Here is a 21,359-nt window from a genome sequence, read left to right on the forward strand (position 1 = left end):
TTCCTTTTAAAAAATCTATACAGTTGTATAAAAGAAACAGAAAGGCTCCTAATTTTAGGACAAGAAAGTAATATACACAAAGAAATTCAAATTTACCTGAAACTGAACAAAATGACATGTTTTATCATAACAGAATTAAGACCAGGTAAATATCATAAAAGATGTCAGTTACTTACTACGTTGGGATATATACTTGTTTCAGTTTACTCTCAGCTTCTGCAGCTTTTAGCCGTTTCTAATTCAAAAGATGAAGGAAATATTTCATATGCGGTCATTAGTTATTACCACTGCATTGTCTTAAAAACTTCACAATAAATATTAAAGCACACTTTAAAACAAGCTTCTTTCATCATATGCATATCATTAAGCTATAGTAACCTGTGAGAAAAATCACTGGATTCTGGGATACAGAACTGTAAATATTAACAATTTAAACATAGACTTTTGAAACAGAGCAATAAATAGTGCATTCCCCATTCCTCAATGGGTAAGTAAAAAGGAACTTTTTTCATGTTACAGACTGAACAGGGGCCTTTACACACTAATAAGCATGTACTCTACCACTGAGCAATACTTGTGGTCCCAACCAGACCTCTAGAATTCACCCTTTTACGTTTACAAATTTAGATTCTACTTTCTAACTCGCTTTTCTAAAAGAAAAAAAGCACAAAATCTTTGCTTTTAGACAAATATTCAGAGAAAATCAGTTTCTAAACCAAACAAGGGAAAGAGACTTACTGTATGTAAAGCTAAGCAAGCCTTTATCTTTAAATGTGGGGAGGGAAGTAGTCACTACATGGCTGAAGCTAGTTAACCAACGGCAGGGAAAGGAATGGGAAAGGGACGCTGTTCAACACAGTGACAAATGGGGAAGGAAAATAAGAGAAGGTCAGGGTCCAACAGTAAAACAAAACAGACGTAAGGCTATTCTCCATTTTCCCAACTGAAGAAAAGAAAACACTTACGGATAGCTTGAAATTTTTAGAACAGAGCTGAAATCTCAGGACTATTTTTTTCTAAGTACTTTCAACCATTGTTGATGTCACTGTCTCCACCATTAGGGGACTTGATTAAGTAACACAAGTTTCCAGATTACATCACTTTCTCTTCTAACCAACTTGTTCAAACAAGCACTTTTCTGAATTATATATGATGTTGACAGTAGAAACTGCTCCATGGGCAACAGATATTTATTCATTTTCATGACCTTGAGCAACTCATTATAGTACCTTCTAAAGTGATCCTTAAAATGTATTTGTTCAATATCCAGTATGTGTCACTGTGTGACCTACATAACTTACGAAAAATAATGTCTGTGTTAAATCTATTTGCCCTTCTTAATCAGTTCTGACAAGTGGTTGTAAGAATATAAAGCTGTGGCCATTTTAGGGAAATGGGATTTTTTTCCCAAAGGTAATATTATTCAAAGAAAGTAACTGAGTTACTTGGATTTAGAACATTTGGGAGGAACTCAGAATTTAAATGATTCCCTACTTTTAAATAATCTTGGAAAAGAATCCTAAGTATAGTAGCAAAGAATCAAACTAGTCAAACTAAAATAAAAACAAACTCAGGATGTTATCCACACAAATGTCACAGAAGGAGGGTTCAGAAGATACTAATAAATATCTCAAAGTATAAGGCTGATGACATTATCTCAATTTCTGATACTTCATCAAACAGTTTGTTCAAGAGGCTTGTGGCATCACCACTTCTCTGATAATTCCTACCAACTACACTCGCAAACAGATGAAGAACCAGTTAAACGGAAGGAAAATAATGCCTCTTTAGTGGTATGTCTGTGTCTCTCTGAAAAATACTTAATCAAAATAAATGCTAGATTCAAGGACATATTAAGATGAAACTTTAAAAAAGAATATCCTTGAGATATGGAATCATGTAGTTTAAACAGTCTAGAAAAGATAAAGCAAACTAAGTTAGAATTAGTGCACTGCTAAGAAACATTAAAATAAGCAAAGTTCAATGCACGCACACTAGTGACAACGAAAACATTACCTGCTGCACATATCTGTCAGTAGTTTTCCACATGTAATAATATTCGATGATGCTAGTCAAAGATTTCCAAGGGAGCTGAAAGAATATTTAACATGATAATGAAAATAATATTGTATAGAAAGTGCTTTTCTTTAAAGTCATGTAAGTCAAATATTCATACTGAAGACACTATAGAAAGATTTATTCAGAAAAAATGTCTTGCAAATATCAAAATTCTTACCAAAAGGTGCCCTGGACAAGAAAGTTCTAATCAGGAAGAGACTCAATATATTCTGTCTTTCATCAATTCAATTTAAAGTTGTAGACATGATAACTGATAATATTCATGTTTAGAAAAGGGCTCGGGCTACAAGGGAGGCTGCAGCAGAGTTTTAGAAATGCTATTCAATGGCTTTCCCCTGAGCTACTTTAACTTCCCAGGATGACCGCCAAATAAGTGGCTTCTGGCTTCTAGCATATTTCTCATTCTTTTCAAAACCACTCTATTTTGTCTTATTTTGCTATAAATAAAACAAAAAGGTAAGTCTCTCAAAAAGAACACAGCCAAGTGTGTTAGATAACATTAGAAAATTATTAAGCTTGCTATGATTGTTTTCCATGAGCATTCAAAAATGGCCAAATGGGGGCTGGGGATTTAGCTCAGCGGCATAAGTACCTGCCTTGGAAGCAGACAGTCGTGGGTTCAATCCCTGGTACCGATAAAAAGGAAAAAGACCAAAAAAATAAATAAATAAATAAATAAAAAAATAAAAAATGGCCAAATGAAATCCTATTCATGAGCTCTGCAACTAAAGAATACATTCAATATGCCTCCTCAAAAAGGGAGATCTGTTAGCTACCCAAGATGCAAGAGGGCAGATCAGACTTTCCTGATGACATCAATGGCAGATAAAGGAAGCCTTGAGCGGCGGCAGCAGGCTTTACAGGCTCCGTCCTCCACCCTCCGCTAAGCTTCTCCACCACCCTGGGAGGCCTGGAGAGGTAGATAGTACTTCCCCTACTCCTTACAGCAGGTGTTTGCTAGTGGCCACCTGGATAGGGTGCACGCTGAATCTCTCACATTCCAACTGAACTTAGCTGTTTGGTCTGAAGAGAAACAGATGGATTTTTTAGAAAAAAATTGTTTTTAAGCTTAATTGGGTGGCAACTCCAACAGTAGCTACAAATGTGGTCACCCCACAGGACCACAACAGTATAACCATTAACTCTGAACTGCAGGTAAAGCAAACAGTTTTTGTTATGTTTTGTTACTGGTACCAGAAATCAAACTCACGACCCTGCACTTGCCAAGCAGGCACTTATACCACTGAGCTACATCCCCGGCTGGTTTGCTTTTCAAACCCAATGTGTCCATTTGATAGGGTGCAGCAAGACCTGACAGGATCAGTCAAGGCACAGTTTGCTAAGGGATTTTAAGCAAGCTGAGATGCTACTACCTATTCTTCTTCTGAGAAATAGGCCCTGATGTACACTTTCCTGGAAACCTGAGAGAAGGAAGAGCCTGATGACCCTGTAAAAACTTTACTGTGAACTTTGTATTATCCAGTCCAGAGAGTTCCATCAGCTGTGCCTACCAGCAGCACTTCATCACTGGGGAGGTGCGGCAGGCTGTGGCAGCTGCACACCTCAAGCGTGATCCTGATGCAGAACCACTTCTCCTTAAGTCCTCACCGCCAGCATCACAGGAGTTCCCTGCGACACAGCCACTGAGCAGGGAAAAATCTCAGTGTGGCTGTTGGTTGTGCATGATACACTTGGTACCTGCTAGAATTCTACTGCTGCAGCATTTCAGCCTCACGCAGTAGTGGCCCTGTGGCACAGTGAAGGAGGGGGATCCTTTGGGTTAGAACTCTAAGGTGAACATCTGGTTTACTACTTTTAATGGAAGGCAAGATGGCCTCTTAAAATTATAGTCAAAAGCACTCTGGCCAATATAAAACTGATAAGGAACAGCCATTCTAATAACAGATCCTAGAAATGTAGCTCAGACTGACAAGAGTCAAGGTGGAGCAAAACCAAGCCCAACTGGTGGTAGAGAACAGATGCTGTGGTGGGAATTCTGCTGTCACAGGCCACCGCGGGGTTAGACAGCACCTTTGCTTCACTGCTTCTGGCTGTGAAGTATCCAAACCTGGATCATGGCTTCCCCACTAAGTTCTCTTATGCTTCTAGCTCCAAGCAACACATTTTGTTCTGCAAACTAGAGCAGTCAAACAGATTCTAGTATCTCCAATCATGGTTTGTTTAGGACCTCCTCCCAGAATGTTAATTAGCTCACTTTCCTATATTGTAAAGGCGAAAGCTGTTGTCATTTATTCCTGCTAATCAGATACATGTGTCCAGACCCAAATTCAAAACTGAACTAAGCATGGTGGGGCTGGCAATGCCATTCAGTTGGCAGAGCAGTTTCCCACATATTCAAGGCCCTAGGTTCAATTCTCAACAATTTCAACAACAAAATTGTCTGAGAAAGAAAGACCATAATCTATAGTCACAACAGATGCATAAAATATTTTACAAAACTCAACATGCACTCTTACGTAATAAAAACTCTTAGAAAACTACAGTAGAAGGGAATTTCTTCATCTCATATAGAAGACCCATCCAAAAATGGGTCTCATCCCTGACATTAAAGAGAAAAATAAACTGGACTTCGAGTGTGTGCTGGTAATCGAGCCCAGGACCTCATATGTGCCTCTCAATGCTGTCTTCTTTTTTTTCCCAACATTTTATAGTATCAAATACACATCGTATTCAAATGGGAAAATCAAGACACTGGAATTGGAAACAATGTTTATTTCTGAGTAAGTGTGGTGACACAAAACTGACCACTGTGATATAGTTGTTTAGGGCGGCAGTGAAGTTCAACTACTGGGGAGTTAGGCATGGAGAGTTTATTTTACACATACTTGCTACCCATTTCTAGAGAAAATACTTACTAAAATCTCTGAGCAGTACAGGGCCCCAACACCACCATGTCCGTGTGATGACACTGTAGGCTGTATGCATGTGTTTTTCATGCTCTACGGAAGTATATACAATACTTTCAAAAGTGGTGAAACCAGTTTTGGTGTTGTATGCCTGTAATCCCACATAGGGCAACTCAGCGACTTAGCAAAACCCTATCTCAAAATATAAAATTAAAAAGGGGGTTAGGAATGTAGCTCATCAGGAAGGCTACAGGTTCAATGCCCAATATTCTCAAAAAAGGGGAGGCATGGTGGCACATGCATGTAATGCCAGAACTGCAGGAAGCTGAGCCAGAAAGATTACAAGTCCAGCTGCGACAATTTAATTACTGAATGACACTCTGAGGTGTTAGGAATACAGCACTCGGTACAAAGGTCCTGGGTTTAATCCTGGATATCAAAATGAATGAGTAACAACCCTAAAAATAGCCACTACTACAAATAAACACCAAAACTCTTAGAGCAGTTCACCTCTTGACATTCTTTTTCATGAATATTTGGGTATTATTTTTTGTTAGATGCATGATCTAACAAAATTCTCACATGGTATATGTAAGTTTGCATGGAAAGCATAATGAAAAATTAAGTACTAGAGGACATGAATAAAAGACTTTAGACGAGCCGGGCATGTTGGCTCATGTCTGTAATCCCAGCACTCGGGAGGCTGAGGCAGGAGGATCGTTGTGAGTTCGAGACCAGCCTGGGCTACAAAGTGAGCTCAAGGCCAGCCTGAACTGCATAGAGACACCTTGTCTCAAAAAAGAAAGAAAGAAACACAACCTTAAGACAGTGGCCGGGGATTTAGCTCAGTGGCATCAGTGCCTATCTGGCAAGCAGAAGGTCATGTGTTTGATCTCTGGTACAAAAAAGAAAAGACAGGCCTTCTAAAAATGACTCTGTACATCTTACTGCAGGATTGGCTAATGAACAACGCTGCCACCAATGTTGTGACCAGAAACCTGACTATTTAACTGGCTCCAAGATACTCTGCCTCTGCACGATCCCTACAGGCTTGACACTTTCTAAAGCAGATCTCACTCTCTCTCTCTCTGTCTCTCTCTCGCCACTACATCTATGGCACAACCCAAATTATATCCATAATCTTAGATCCAAGGGAGTCTGGGAAATGCAGATTATAACACAGATGCTTCCCTAGAATGTGGTTAGTACATGTGGTTGATAAAGCCAAACTACTTTACATTTGCTGTATTTTGGAAGTTGGAATTGGCCACCAGAGTCAAAAATCTCAAAACTTTTTGTCAGATCATAAAGGTAACCAAAAATTACATTCATTTTCATATAGTAATTTTATTTTGTGACAGTATAAGCCTCTATGTACAAAAATATTGCACCAATACAGTGTTCAGATTCCCTTCCTAGTCCTCTATTAGACACCTGGGAATGGGCCCCAAGTCTTGTACCTGTTTTGACTCTGCCACTGACTCTTCTCTACCTTTATCTTCAGAGATCGAACTGAAACACCAGGTATTCGGGTAAGCCTCTCTTTACTGGCATAACTGCTCCTCCAATACTCCCAGAACAGGTTATCTGATAGGAATGCACTCCATTTTATTTGGCTGTACACTTTTCAATCTCTTAGCCTTGATTAATTCGCCGAAGGCAGAATCATATTCAATTCCTACTGCATGCATTCTGGCTCCATAAGGGCCTGGCATCTTAAAGATGCTGAATAAACAACATCTGTTGAACTAAACTAAGTTCAAAATGACTGTTACAACACAAAATGAGAGTTTTATATACAGCTGGTACAACAAGAAGGGAATTTATTTATTTATTTATCCCTTTAGAGACACGGTCATGAGGGAGTCTAGACTGGCCTCAAATTCATGGCATTCCTCCTGCCTCAGGCTCCCAATTGCTGGAATTACAGGCATGCACTACTACACCTCATTGGAAAAGGAGTTTCACCTAACATTTCTCATCTTCTATTCCTTTTTCAGATCTGTAGATTGTGTGTGTGTGTGTTCCACTTTTTGAGATAGTGTTTCACTATGCAGTTCAAAATGGCCTTCAATTCACTTTGTAACCCTGGCTGGCCTCGAATTCACTGTGATCCTCTTGCCTCAGCCTCTCAAATGCTGGGATTACAGGTGTGTAGCACCACGTCTGGCTAGATTTTGTTCTTCAGAGAAATTTTGCTCTTGCAATTTTCATGTAGTTATGTAGCTCCACTATATGAATAACTGCTATATTAATAACTTTGTACTGTTATGATATTCAGACCATCTGAAGCTAAACACCACTAATGCATTTAAATTCTCAGGTGCACATGACAAATTTAAAGCATGGCATATAACTGTTTGGGTATGAATGAGTTATGCCAGAACAAATGTCAGTGACACTAACAGCTTTAGTTACTGTGCTTAGAATTCAATGTATCAACCCATATTGATACGTAATAATTTTGCTTCATAAACAGTTCAGGAGTGATAACAGCACATAAAAGGCAGGATAGTGGCTCACATCAAACACAAAAGAATCTTGTAGAAAGACTGTATTTCCATAATTTAAAATAAAAGGTAGCTTCTATGAAAAGCTACTTAAAATCTTTATAACAAAATCTTCCCTTATTTCAAAGAGCTTCACTAGAGAGAGTAAGTCCATAAATACAAAGACAAAAGGAAGTACATAATATAGCAGGCAGAATTACGTAGAATTTAAAATGTAAAATGAAGCTATCAGGTCTCAAGTGCCCTCAACACACACAGTAAGTGTCAGAGTACATGGATAAACATACTGTGATTGGGACTATTAAATCTTTTTTTCTTTTTTTGTCTTTTTTGAGACGGGGTCTCTCTATGCAGTTCAGGCTGGCCTTGAGCTCAATTTGTAGCCCAGGCTGGTTTTGAACGTGCAATGATCCTCATATCTCAGTCTCCTGAGTGCTGGGATAACAGGCGTGAGCCACCACAGCTGGCTTTTGTGACTATTAAATCTTGATATGTCAGCTTCATTGGATCAAGAAAACACCTTGCAGATTAGTAAAGCACATTCCTGTGCATGTGTTTGCATAGGTCATAGAAGAGGAAACTCAGGACCCATACATAGCTTTGTTCCTCTCCAGTACCATTCTGCTCTGCTTTGTAGCAGGTAGCTGAGTTCCACCACACCCTTCCATCACAATGTTCTTACCTTGCAACCTGCTTCCCATGAACTGAATTCTCTTAGAATGTGAGCAAAATTAACTTTTCTTCCATTAAATTATGAGTGTTGGGTACTGTGTCCAGCAATGAGAAAGTTGATTAATACAAAATACCCATTCCAGAGATGTAGGTTTTTGCTGTAACCATTAGGTTTAGAAGCTTTTGGAACTGGTTTGTACAAGAATTTTGGAAAGATATAGGGATGCACACTAATGAAGCCTTAGAACACAGTAAGCAAAGCCTGATGAATAATTCCAGTCAAAACTCAGGAAACCAGAATCTTGACAGGAAAGAGGACAATACAGGGCAGGGTCAGGATGTTTCATGGGAGAAAAGACTTTATTGGCAATTATACTACAAATCATGTGTGCTACAATCTGGAAGAAAACGTTACTTGTATTTTGCCCATGTCCTGAGATTTTGTGAGACATGAAGATTAGGGCAATGGACTGATCCAGTACAGAAAATTCTCAAGCAGCCCAACATTCAAGTTGAGGCATGGATACTGCTGGCTACTTTTGGCCAGATTTATCATAAGAACTAAAGGCAAAAGGAAGAGCAGGTAATTATGAAAACCTTAAATTGTGGCCCCAAAGTAACCAGATTTAAGTAAAATCAAGGCCAAAAAGGTATGGTTGCTACAGAGATTAGCACCATTAAAAATAAATCAAGTACCTGCCGCAGGGCCAAGAAGAAAGATGCCTGGAGGGCACCTAAGAAATCAGCAAAATCCTGGCTGGGAATTTAGCTCAGCAGTGTAAGTGCCTGGCAAGTGTGAGGTCATGAATTTGATACTCCGTAACAAAAAAAAAAAGAAGAAGAAGAAGAAGAAGAAGAAGAAGAAGAAGAAGAAGAAGAAGAAGAAGAAGAAGAAGAAGAAGAAGGAAGAAGAAGGAAGAAGAAGGAAGAAGAAGGAAGAAGAAGGAAGAAGAAGGAAGAAGAAGGAAGAAGAAGGAAGAAGAAGGAAGAAGAAGGAAGAAGAAGGAAGAAGAAGGAAGAAGAAGGAAGAAGAAGGAAGAAGAAGGAAGAAGAAGGAAGAAGAAGGAAGAAGAAGGAAGAAGAAGGAAGAAGAAGGAAGAAGAAGGAAGAAGAAGGAAGAAGAAGGAAGAAGAAGGAAGAAGAAGGAAGAAGAAGGAAGAAGAAGGAAGAAGAAGGAAGAAGAAGAAGAAGAAGAAGAAGAAGAAGAAGAAGAAGAAGAAGAAGAAAGAAAGAAAGAAAGAAAGAAAGAAAGAAAGAAAGAAAGAAAGAAAGAAAGAAAGAAAAAGAAAAAACACAAACAATCTCAGCAAGATCTCACCCAGGAGTGCTAAAATGCCAACTTTTCATTTGAGAAGAGTCCCTGCAGTCCTGCTCAGAAAGCGCATCTTAGGGAATTGATTCCTTGGGATTCATTTCACTGTTCTTTGTCAACCAGGTCCCTACTGTATATCCATGATCCAAGGGACCTGCCTGCTGCTCTGCTGACAGCAGATCTCAGCATCAGTCATGAGATGCTGATTTTATTGGCATGTGGAATGTGACAGCTGTGGTATCCAAGAGGCTTCCACCCAGATTTCAGAATAAGGCCTAGCAGACCAGGCAAGAAGTATCTAAGAAGCCAGTAGTACTAGAAGTTATGAGAATATAGCCGAAGTGCAGACTTCGGAAATCAAAGATTCCAGGAATACAAAATATAAGAAAAGCAAAACTGCAGGCTGTACATGCAGTCAGAGGCGGGGACAAGCCTTGTGAGCTACAAGCAGCATCCTCAGAAGGATGGGATTGCTCACGCCTTTTGGAACTCATCTCACAAGGATGTGCCCTGATGCCAGATTCAGAGCTATATACAAGACTTAATGTGTGCCCACATGGATTTTGCTCTTCTTTTGGTCCTATTCTTTTCTATCCCCTCTACCTTCCTTACATAACTTGCTAAACAGTTTACTTTGAATCTTAGGGGAGAGTTGGACTTTTGAAAAGTTCTGGAACTACTGAGATGTTAAGAAAGGGACTACTGCATTTCCTGCTGTAAGCAGGATAGCTGTAATATGTTACTTGAAAATATAAGCTTGCTATTGTCTTTATTTGAAAATTAAGTATGGTTTAAGGTGAGATGAGGTGTGAATTGTGACCTCCTTATCAACTTTACTGGATGAAGAAATGCCTAGCACATTACTAATGTACAAGCCTGGGTATGTCCGTGTGGGTCACTGAGGCATTACCTTGGATATGCTGGCACTGATTCCCTTGCACAGCACCACCACCACACTTTTCTTTCTTTTTTTTTTTTTTGTCTTTTTCCTTTTTATCGGTACCAGGGATTGAACTCACGACTGCTTGCTTGCAAGGCAGGCGCTTATGCCACTGAGCTAAATCCCCAGCCCCACCACCACACCTTTCTACCAAGATGTCTCTGCCTTGGTGCCTACTACTAAACCCTTCTTTAAGCTCTGTCAGAAACAGTGTCCAGCAACAAGAAATTTAAGACAGTAGAAACCATTTCTCAATGTATGTATATCAAATAATTATATTGTACCCCTTGGACATAATTTTTTATTTTTTAATTATACTTCAATAAAGCTAAAATATAAAAAATTTTAAAGTAATAAAGTAAGTAGGATACTGTATAATCATCTGGAAGAGTCAAAGACCAACTCCAACCATAATGTAAATTTTGCTAATCTGCTTCAAGTGATCACTTTTCTATTACAAGTCTGCTTCAAATCTGGGTTCAATGATTACTAAAACAACAAAAAATAAAAAAGAAGAAGAAGAAATTTTAAAGGAGAATCATGGGCCTACATGCAGAGAACAGAAATGCTTAACACAAGGGGTCAGAGTTGTCCATATAACTTAGAGCTAAAGAGAATAATGCCTTGAGAACTCAGGACTTCCTACCAGTGAATGTCATTTACATTTACTGTGCAGAACAAATACTAGTTTCTTCCTTGAAGGATGTACTTTCGTTATATTTTGAGCAGAGAAAAACTAGTATGTCAGGGGACAGGAGTATATAGCTCAATGACAGAGCATGTGCTCAGCCTGCTCAAAGCCCGGGTTTGATCCACAGCTCAAACAAAATATTTACTACATCCTATGTAAGCTTGATAAATTCATACCACAGCAAGACTTACCAGATTTTTAAATGAGATAAAATATTCCTAGCCCAATGTTTTATATTATTCACAATTTTTCTACTTACAAAGTCTTGACGTATATCATTGAAGTCTTTGCCATATTTTTCCAATGCCTCTTCAAATAAGCTAGCTTCAGAGGCTGACCATTCTTCCATTTCATCTCTGCATAAAACCGGTCCTCCAAGTGGTACTAAGACACTAATTGCACTGCTCAAGTCATAGCCATGTCTGTATAATGTATCCATAGCATGAAACTAGAGGAAAAATGGATAGGAAGTGTCAGCTAGATATACATACTTGCTGGATTACTTAGTAAGAAAACATTACAACACGTAACAACAACAAAATGCTTTAGTGCTTTAAAAAAAAAGAGAGAACGGATTACCAAGTACGTATTTAAAATTTCATCTCTTGCTTAAAAAATTGTTGACCTGTTCCCGATGTAGTGGTACATGCCTTATAATTACAACTACTTGAAAGACTGACACGAATTCAAGACCCTATCTCATAAACAGGCTAAGGATACAGCTCAGTGGTAGCATGTTTGTGTATGCATGACCCTGGATTCAATCTCTAGCACCATAGGGGGGGGGATGGGATGTGAAAATGCTGATTTGTACCTTTTTTTAGGGTATGTATGCCAAAGTTATTCCAGTTACTGCATAAAGTACATATAGCTTTCCTTGGCTAGGGAAAAACACATGATGTATCAGAGAGCTGAGAAAAAATATTCTAAGGTTAGAATAAGAGGTAAAATAATAATAAAAGACAATAATAAGAGATGGAAAGAAACCAATAGACTGGCATATGATAATTAAGATGAAACAAAATTACAAATCCATGTTAAACAGGCAAAACAAAAACAAAAGTATGTATCTATGTTAAAATGATAACCTGACCAAGATTTTGGAAGACCAATAACAGATGACCAGGTTTGGCTGTAACAGCTAGGCAGATGTGTTTCCTATACATTTCAACCAAGAGAATTTGAAAAGAGGAAAAACAGATTGGTGAACAGAGTCACCTGGTGCATACAATCAGCTTTTTCTTCTTCCCATTTTTGAAAAAGCATCTCAAGACTAGCTTATTAAAAAAGCATATTTTTCTCCAATCAGAACAATGAATAAAGTAGGCTTGAAAACCTCAAGTTTTAAAATTTATTGATGGTTTTTCTGCTGGAGAGACATTCATTCAGAACATCTATGTACTCTTTGTATAGCAGGAAAACTACAAAACAGGATAATCAGTTGTGTATACCCATGGGTTTGCCAGACTGGTTGGCAAGGTAAATCAACCCCTGCCCAAGTGAAAACTGGTTCTGTTTTCATTCTCTACCCCCTCAGACTTTCTAACATATGAACACCAAGTCTTCCATCTTTTACACTTTTCTGCTATTTATTAATAACTTCACAGATGGAAATAGCTTCACTTCTAAAGAACAATTAAGTCTCTTAAAAATTACTATTTCAGTGATTCCTGAATATGTAGCAGGAACTGTGGAAGGTTCCCTACTTGTATGAGAACATACAATAAATTCAAATATCAACTAATACATATAAGAAAAATTACTAGCCAAGTGTACACTAATAGTATATATTTGCACTGAATAAGAGTGTGTGAATCTATTGGCAAAGCTAATGCAGTATTTAGAATATGCAAACAAGCTTAGAAATAGTAACTAACTGTTTTAACTAGGGTTGACCTCTCACTTAAACCACTGGACTCTACTGAATAAAAGCCAAGCAGAGACTTTATTATCAGTTTCCTAGTTAGAATCACCAAGATCACTAACCATGTGCAGTCTTGCTGCATGTGTGTTGCAGTCATGGAACAGTAACTTCCAAAGTGAATTTCTTCTCGCCCTTCTTTTTTTGCAGGAGTATTTGGGGGGGGGGGGATGGTGCACCAGTATGAAATCAGGGTCTCACTATATAGATTAAACTGGCCTGGAACTCAGTATGTATATCCCGGCTGGCCCTGCAATCCTCTGGACGCAGGTGCACACATGCTAGGATTATGATCGCGCACCACCACAGCTGGCTTTCCACCCTTCTGTGGAAAAGGGACAGTGCAAAAATCTCAGACAAGAACTGATCTGATTCCTTGCTTGTGCTCCACAAATTACAAATATCAACTTAAGTTTGCTCCTCTAGCTAAACTCATTAAGCAGACTGCAATTTAGCTACAACTTGGCGTTTCTTTCATGTACCTCTGAAACTAATTAGTTTCTGAATAACCGATCTATGAAAATGAAAAGATCACTATCTTTTAGAGAGTCTTTCAATTAACAATACCCCATAATCATTATTTTATAACTTCCTAAATTTATAACTGATAACAAAGCTAAAAGATTAAGCTGGATGTGACACTTAAATAGTCTTAGCATTTGGGAAGCTGAAAGCAGGATACCTGAAGCAAGTTCAAGGCCGGCATAAAATACACACTAATACCCTGTGTCTCAAAATAAAACAAAACAAAAAACAAGCAAACAAACAAAACTAACAGCTTAAATGGTTTTCAAAATTCAATAATACAAATTAACCAATGATGAAATTTCTCAAGAGATAAAAAGTAATGTTTATAATTAACAGGTACTCTGAAACCAAAAGACACAGAATTAAATGCATTTGTCTCAGCTAATATTACACCAACCACTCAAAACCTCTCAAGCCCACATGCAAACCACAGCCAGGAGCAGAATGCAGTACTATTTCATAGGGCAGAAAGTAAACATCTCACCAAGCTTGTGCACTTTGGAATTCCTAGGGTAGAATTCTGTTGAAATCAATGACAACAATGCAAGGTGTAGAGAATCACATTATTTGCTAGAAGTCCATATTAATCTCATCTTTTGACAAAGATGTTTTTTCTAAAGAAATTTTTACATAGTCTAACTCTACCCTTTTTTAAAAACCCTTTAACTGGCTAGGCATAGTGGCACATGACTGTAATCCCAGCTCTTGGCAGCTTGAGGCAAGAGGATAGCAGCAAGTTCAAGACCAGCCTAGGCTACAAGGCTGCCTCAACTGCACACCAAAATTCTGGCTCAAAAAAAAAAAAAAAAAAAAAAAAAAAGCCTTTAAATAAAACATAGGTATAATTTCTGCTACAAAAGAGATAATATCCAACAGAGCAACTGAAAAGAAGAACATACCATAAAGGAACATAGTAGTATGACATATAACCAACAACTTAAAAGTTCACCACCAAGACCATAAAAATTTAAAGATCCAGACAAGTTTAAAAACAGGAACAACTAACCAATGGTGAAAAACATCAGAACACTAGCTGGCAAACGACACGAAAGGATACTTTTGGGATACTGATACACTTTCTCTAAATCAGATATTTGTACACATAAATTTATAAAATTTACAACAAAGCACAGGACAATATACATATTACTACAAGTATAACTCAAATAAATTTAATAAGCATAAAACTCCTAAAGTATTTCTTCCAGATATTTTGTAAAACTACCATCTTTCCAATAGATACACACATTGCAAGAAACATTCAAATCTAAATTTTAAAAACCACCAAGCACAAGCTGTTCTCTCTGCCAATAAGTAGTGAAGGTGTTGTCACATTTCATCTCATTCATAACAGATGGAAATGACAAATAGAAGTATTTTAGGAAGAAGACTGACAAGGAAATCTTGGCAGTGGAATTCTCATCTTTTGTTCATTAAGCAAAATCACACTACAGTAAACTGGATTGTTGTTCAGCAAATACTTACTCTTTCCCCAGAGCCTCCCCAGGAAACTATTCTCTCACCCCGCTCATGTGGAACCTGCCCAAGTGACTTGGCCGGCCAGTACAATATTAAGATATGTACCTTAACAGAGACTTGACATGTGTTTGTACACCTGGTCTTGCCCTCTTGTGCACACAGGGCACATTTAGGCCCCACTTATGTCAGCTCATGTAGTCTACCAGAATCCTTGCTGATCTGCAGATGAGTGTATTAGAAACCAATGTTTGTTGTCATATCCCACAGAAATTTGAGGAAATGCAATGGATTGCCCCGACCACTCCTTTTAAGAAGAGAGACTTAACCTAGCTGCTAGAAGGATTCAAACACACAGTCCTGCTCCCCCTTGGTTTTCCCTAGAATTACCTCAATTTATAAAAGTTACTTCTGGGTAGCCTATGCTCAGGGATGAAAGGCGCAACAGAAACAAACCACACAATGGAGTCAGATGTGGCCTTCATTCAGAATGCATCACCACAGCCTGCCACCTTCCTCTTGATAGCCAATCCTCCCTCAACCTCTTCTCTACAGGTGTTAATCCCAAAGACACTTTTTTTTTTTCATCTTTTTCTCGTTTTTTATCGGTACCGGGGATCGAACTCACGACCGCCTGCTTGCAAGGCAGGTGCTTATGCCGCTGAGCTAAATCCCCAGCCCCTCAAAGACACTTCTTAATAAATGTCCCGCATGAAAAGCATCCTTGGAATCTGCTTCCCAGGTGATACAACCTGTCACACGTTAGCACTGTTATGACAATGCTTACATACACATATGTTTGATACTAACTACTGATTTGCAAAGTAATTTTATAAAAGCTTTACACTTATAATTCTAGTACAAATTATAACATGCAAAACATCATCCTCTTAAACATTACTGAGCATAAAGTTTTTTCTCTAAGCAGAAAGTAAATGAATATAAACTCTCAGGAATAAAACCTAAAACTACAATCAGGGCAAAACTTCTATATACCAAAACAAACAGTGGCCAATGTGATGGCACACACCTGTGACTCTAGCAGTCTGGAAGCCTGAGGCAGGCAGATCGCAATTTCCAGCCTACTCTGGGTAACTTGGTAAGACCTTGCTTCAAAATAACAAATACAAAAAGGGTTTGGGGAGAGAGGTAGCCCAGTGTGAAGGTCGTGGGTTCAATCTTTCGTATTCACACACAAAGAGAAAAACAAAAAACACTTTCAATTTTACTGAAGAATCATATTTCAGGTCTGAAGAGAAAACACAATACATGGAAAGAATTTGGTGCATGCACATTCTGGGACCACAAGGCCCTGCTCAAGGCAACTAACATGCATTTACAATCTTCATCTCACCTAGGAAATTATCACAACGCAAATAAAGAATCATAATGTAAATTAGGAGATACGGGGGCTCAGCAGCACAAGTGCTTGCCTAGCAAGCATGAGGTCCTGAGTTCAATCTCTAGTACCAAAAAAAAAGAAAGCAAGAGAGAGAGAGAGAGAGAGAGAGAGAGAGAGAAAAGTGGTTTTAAAAGCTGAAAAACAGTATCAGAGTATGCCTGAAAGAAAAACAGAAGAAAACAATAAGCAAAAGCTTAAATAGAAAACAGGATAAAGAAAATAAAACTATAATCTCACTGTTTTAGAAAACTAATAGTTGGGTACCTTTAAGTCCCAACACTCAGGAGGCTGAGGCAGGAGAATTGCTGTGATACAAAGTGAGTTCAAGGTCAGCCTGAACTGCACAGTGAAACCCTGTCCCAAAAAGACATAACAAGCAAACAAACAAGAAACCTCTGGCAAAACTATCAATAAAAAATAAATAAACGAGATGATACATATTAAACTGCCATGGTCATGAACTACAGAGATAGCCTAAGGAAACATTCACGAAAAAGAGATTATGAGGAACTGGAAACGAAATGTCCTAAATCCTGGATCACAGGTTTTCTTCTTTTACTCTGCAAGAATATTATGGGGATAGCTAACAAACCTGATTATAACAATGTTGTTTTTAAAGGAGATGTTACAACAGTGGCAATTTCTTTCATCTGTGATAATTGTATTAAGCTTGTTTTTTAAGAAATATTCCTACAAACACTGATAAAAAGACATTCATTCTGAAAGTCTGACTCAAACTGACCAGGAACAATAATAATATGTATACATGACTGGGCAGCGTAGTGCACATTGGTAATTCCAGAACTTAGGAGGCTGAGGCAGATTGCCACAAGTTCAAGGCCAACTTGGGCTACACAGTGAGCTCAGAATTGGCCGGGACTACATAGCAAGACCATGCCGCAGAAGCACTTTCTGTATAGTGTCAAAGTCTATCGGAAGCCATTATATATTTGGACAGAGCTCTGCCCTACATTTCAACAAGCCAGAGCAAACCAGAAGGGAGTGAGTTCTGCTAAATCCCATTAATCAAAACTGAATAGGAGATTCACAGTCACTAAGCAGAAGAGGCCCAATTATTTAAGCAGTTAAGGAAAACCCCTCTTCTTTAACCCTGTAAGGACTGTAACTTCGGAAATCTTTCCTGTCCCTGCTTCTGTTTCTTCAGTCCTTTTCCATCCATAAAGCTCCTCTGGTTCAGCTTATCTAAATAATCACTCTCTTTCACAGACTGAGATGATACCACTTCTAGAAATGTATAAAAAAGCCAATCTTTACCTTCAATTGGTTGAAATTTTGTCTTTTTTTTTTTTGGCTTCTTCACAATAGACAAAGAATGACGAAACAAGTAGTAAAACAGTAAAAATTGTGCAAACTAGTTGAAGGGAATAGTGAAAGTCTCTGCAATTGTATTGTATCAAAATACAAAGATAGCTGCAAGAAGTTAGAACCATATGCTATAATTATCTCACATTTAAAAATCAAAATCTCTTTAATAATAACCTAGACAAAGCTATTAAAATTTTTTCCATTGCATTTTCTCAAGCTCAAATCTACAGCGATTGTCTGAGTTTCCCTATATTAGTGTTAAATTCATGAGAGACAAAGTTAGGGAAGGACAATGTTTATCCCCCTCAAAAAAACTTATTTACACTTAAAATTTGAGAAAAAGATGGACAAATAGACAATTTTCCTAGAGGAGGACACAGTACCTCCATACTCATCTGTAACAGACCAAAAAGAGTAAGTGTGGCTAATGGAGAATATTGTTGCCCTAATAATTTATTAAGCAGGAAGAAAAATTTCCTATTTCCTGTTTCCTATTTCCTGCTCTAGAAGAGCGTTGGGCAAAATAATCCAAGCCTTGAAAGAAAATAACCACCAGCCAAGATTGATGTATCCTATACAATTATCCCTAGAAATTAATGGAGAAACAAGATGCTTCCAAGACAAAGAGGAACTGGGGGAATTTGCAACCACCAATCCAACTCTACAGAGAATACTACAGGACATTCTAAAGAGAGAGAAAAGTGCCAGGATTCCAGAAACAATGGCAGAGAGGAAGACAAACAGACAACTAATGACAGAAAAAGAGCACAACAGAAATGAGGTAAAGAAGGTTGGATATAATTTCTAATATAGATGGCCTAAATACACTAACTTAAGGGAAAAAAGAGAAGAATCGCAGGCAGAGTGGATCAAGAGGTGGGTCCACCGAGAGGCTCTTTATAGGAAATATAATTAGCCACAAGAAGGTTATATAGACCGAAATCAAATATGAAAAAATGCAACTCGAAGTGATAGGGAACCAGAGAGTAATAGGGGTAACTGAGCCAGTAATTATGGACAGATTGAACAGACAGGCTTTAATAAATGGAGAAATATAACTGGAAATCCAGTCTAGGAATGAGAAAGTTTGGAAACACTTAGGTAAATAGCAGGTTGCCTTCCCCCAATATAAAACCGTGAGTGATGGGGAGACCCAAAAATACACAGTTCATTCTGGGAGAATACAGAGGAGGAATAGTCTTCAAAAAAAAAAAAAAAAAAAAAAAAAACAGCAGAAGATATAGCTAATAGTGTATCAGGAATTAAAACCCTTATTACTCACGCCACTCTGCTTGGTTGGAACTTGTTCCATCCTAGTTTGTATGCAAGCACTGGATCTGAGGGCACAGACAGCTGTCCCAAAGATATCAGGACATAGCACAGTGGTCATCTTTAATTTCCTATTAACTCAACCAGGATCCCTGTATGACTTAGATTGTTGTATCATGACTGATCTTAGTTAAATATGACTTGTTTGAATATTGCTTATTATTGACAGATTTTCTTCAAAACTGTTATCAAGTTGAGGAGTACAGACAACTACACTGAAAATGACAATGATTCACCATGATACCGTTCTGATTTGATTACTACCTGTTTTTGTAGCTCTACACTATCTACAAAGTTGTATTTCTGTTAATTCTGTTATGTACTGATATGTTCAATTATACTTTATCTGATGATATAGCCAATTCGGTTGATGGTAACAAGAAACAGCACAGTGACCATGGAAGAACTCCTCATACATCAGTTTTACATGTCTTTTTAGTTTTATGTGTCTATGCTTAGTTCTGTCCTGCTTTGTTCTGTTTCTTCCTCTAATATAGAAAGGATAGAAATACATGTTAAGACTCATACTTGCATAAAACCTATAAACAGTTTATGAGAACTGATCTTAGGACCCATGATGAAATGAACAAATACTCTGAAGGAAAGAAAGGGGCACTGCAGTACCCAGTGCTGATTCTGGAGTGTTATGATGTGAAATCCAGCAATGAAGGATTTTAATCTAACGAGTTTTGTTAGGTCCTATTTTGTTTTATCTTTCTTTAAATAAAAGTTACAGAAATCCTTTATTTTATCGATTTTATGTTAATTTTGAAGCCTAGATTTCATGTTAATATCTAAGCATAATATCATATGTTAAATGTGTTAATCAAGAGATTTACGCATTCTGAAGCCCAGTCTGGGAACCAGCACCATGCGTGTGCCCCTGCCAGACTGGAAGAGACAGACCCCAGCCCCTTTTAGTATGCGGGCTGGCAAACAAGAAATATCAATCTTTCCCTAACCCCCACCCCAACCCTCTCCACCAAAAGTGACAGGCTTATCAGGAGACACACAGGCTGATAGCTATGGAAGTGAAATGCAACTGGATGCCTGTGGTGCTTTGGGGTTTCACTAACATTGCAGGTCTAGGGCCAGTGGTCTGCTCATAGGTTTAGAGGACAGCAGTACGCGGTGTGACATCTAGGGGGGATCTACTTCTGAGGGTTACAGCCATTGTTGATTCCCTATGATCTTGTTTTTGCAAGTCCGGTATCATTTCCACTGTTTTGTTGGGTTGGGTTTTATTCTCTTTTGTTTTGTTTGGCTATGTCGAATCTGATGGCATGAAAAGCCACTTCAAAGATAGCAAGATATATTATGGTAGCAATTTTGGATTTACTATTGGCTGTTTTTAAGTCCTTAATTAAATCCATTGTTTTGTTTTTATTGCTTCTATTCTATTCTGTTTTGTTTGATTTTTACTATGTCAGAAGTTACCTGCAGCTATTGTGAAAACATAAAGGGGCATTATGGGAGACCGGGCCATGTTGGGACTTAGGCAGCTGCACAAGGAGGCAATTTGCTCGCCATCTTGGTAAGCGCCCCTGGGGCCGGTTGGGTGAAAACCACTCTGCTGTTCCCATGAGCCTACCGATGCAGGCTGAGAATCAAACATGTCCCACATCCCCCATCAGCAACTGGGGACAGAGTTCTGAGCATCTCTCGGGAGGATGACCATCTGCAATATAGCAAATAAGGGGGATTTCCTTCTATGTTCTGTTTGAAGGCAAAGTTTATTTTCACTGTTATGATTGTTATGCTCTATTCAATATTCTCCTTCAATTGGTTTTACAATGGTCTGTTATTGGTTTGATTTCGCTACATCTAATTGACTGGACAAGTATTGTGAAGATAATGAGATATTCTGTATCACTACCACCCCAGTATCCTGCTTTGAATTTCTGTACCAATGTTACTACATGGTCTCAAATGGCTTTATCTTGTTCTGTTGTGTTTTTACTACATTCTAAATAAAATTTAAGAAAGGGGGGGCCATTATGGTAACTATCGCTGATTTTGTTTTTTTTTTTTTTTTTTTTACATTTTTACCGGTACCAGGGATCGAACTCAAGACCACAGGCTTGCAAGGCAGGCGCTTATGCTGCTGAGCTAAATCCCCAGCCCCCTATCGCAGATTTTGTAATGTTTTGAAGGCCTGTTTCCCTTGCACTGGTTTGTTTAGATTGGTTTTATTTTGTTTTCTCCTTTTTAAAATTAAAAAAAAAAAAGATTTACACATTCTATATGCCTTTTCAACTATCCTCAAATCAGACATGGTAGTCCACACCTGTAAATCTCAGCAATCA

The 21,359-nt window shown here is 38.2% G+C and overlaps 1 protein-coding gene across 6 annotated transcripts in view; it reads right to left on the reverse strand.

Moving 5' to 3' along the window:
- Positions 1 to 21,359, reverse strand: part of Mta3 (metastasis associated 1 family member 3) — a 138,563-nt gene that overhangs the window by 33,918 nt on the left and 83,286 nt on the right. For all 6 annotated transcript variants that reach the window (XM_063229284.1, XM_063229270.1, XM_063229268.1 and 3 more), the window contains 3 exons: positions 11,331 to 11,519; positions 2,017 to 2,091; positions 177 to 235 (listed from right to left, as the gene is read on the reverse strand). In XM_063229284.1, the coding sequence (XP_063085354.1) occupies positions 177 to 235; positions 2,017 to 2,091; positions 11,331 to 11,519 (323 nt within the window). The remainder of the gene's footprint in view (positions 1 to 176; positions 236 to 2,016; positions 2,092 to 11,330; positions 11,520 to 21,359) is intronic.

This window comes from Cavia porcellus, unplaced genomic scaffold (assembly GCF_034190915.1).
Source record: "Cavia porcellus strain 051 isolate PalLab524CR breed Dunkin Hartley unplaced genomic scaffold, mCavPor4.1 scaffold_1, whole genome shotgun sequence".
Classification (NCBI taxonomy): Eukaryota; Metazoa; Chordata; class Mammalia; order Rodentia; family Caviidae; genus Cavia; species Cavia porcellus.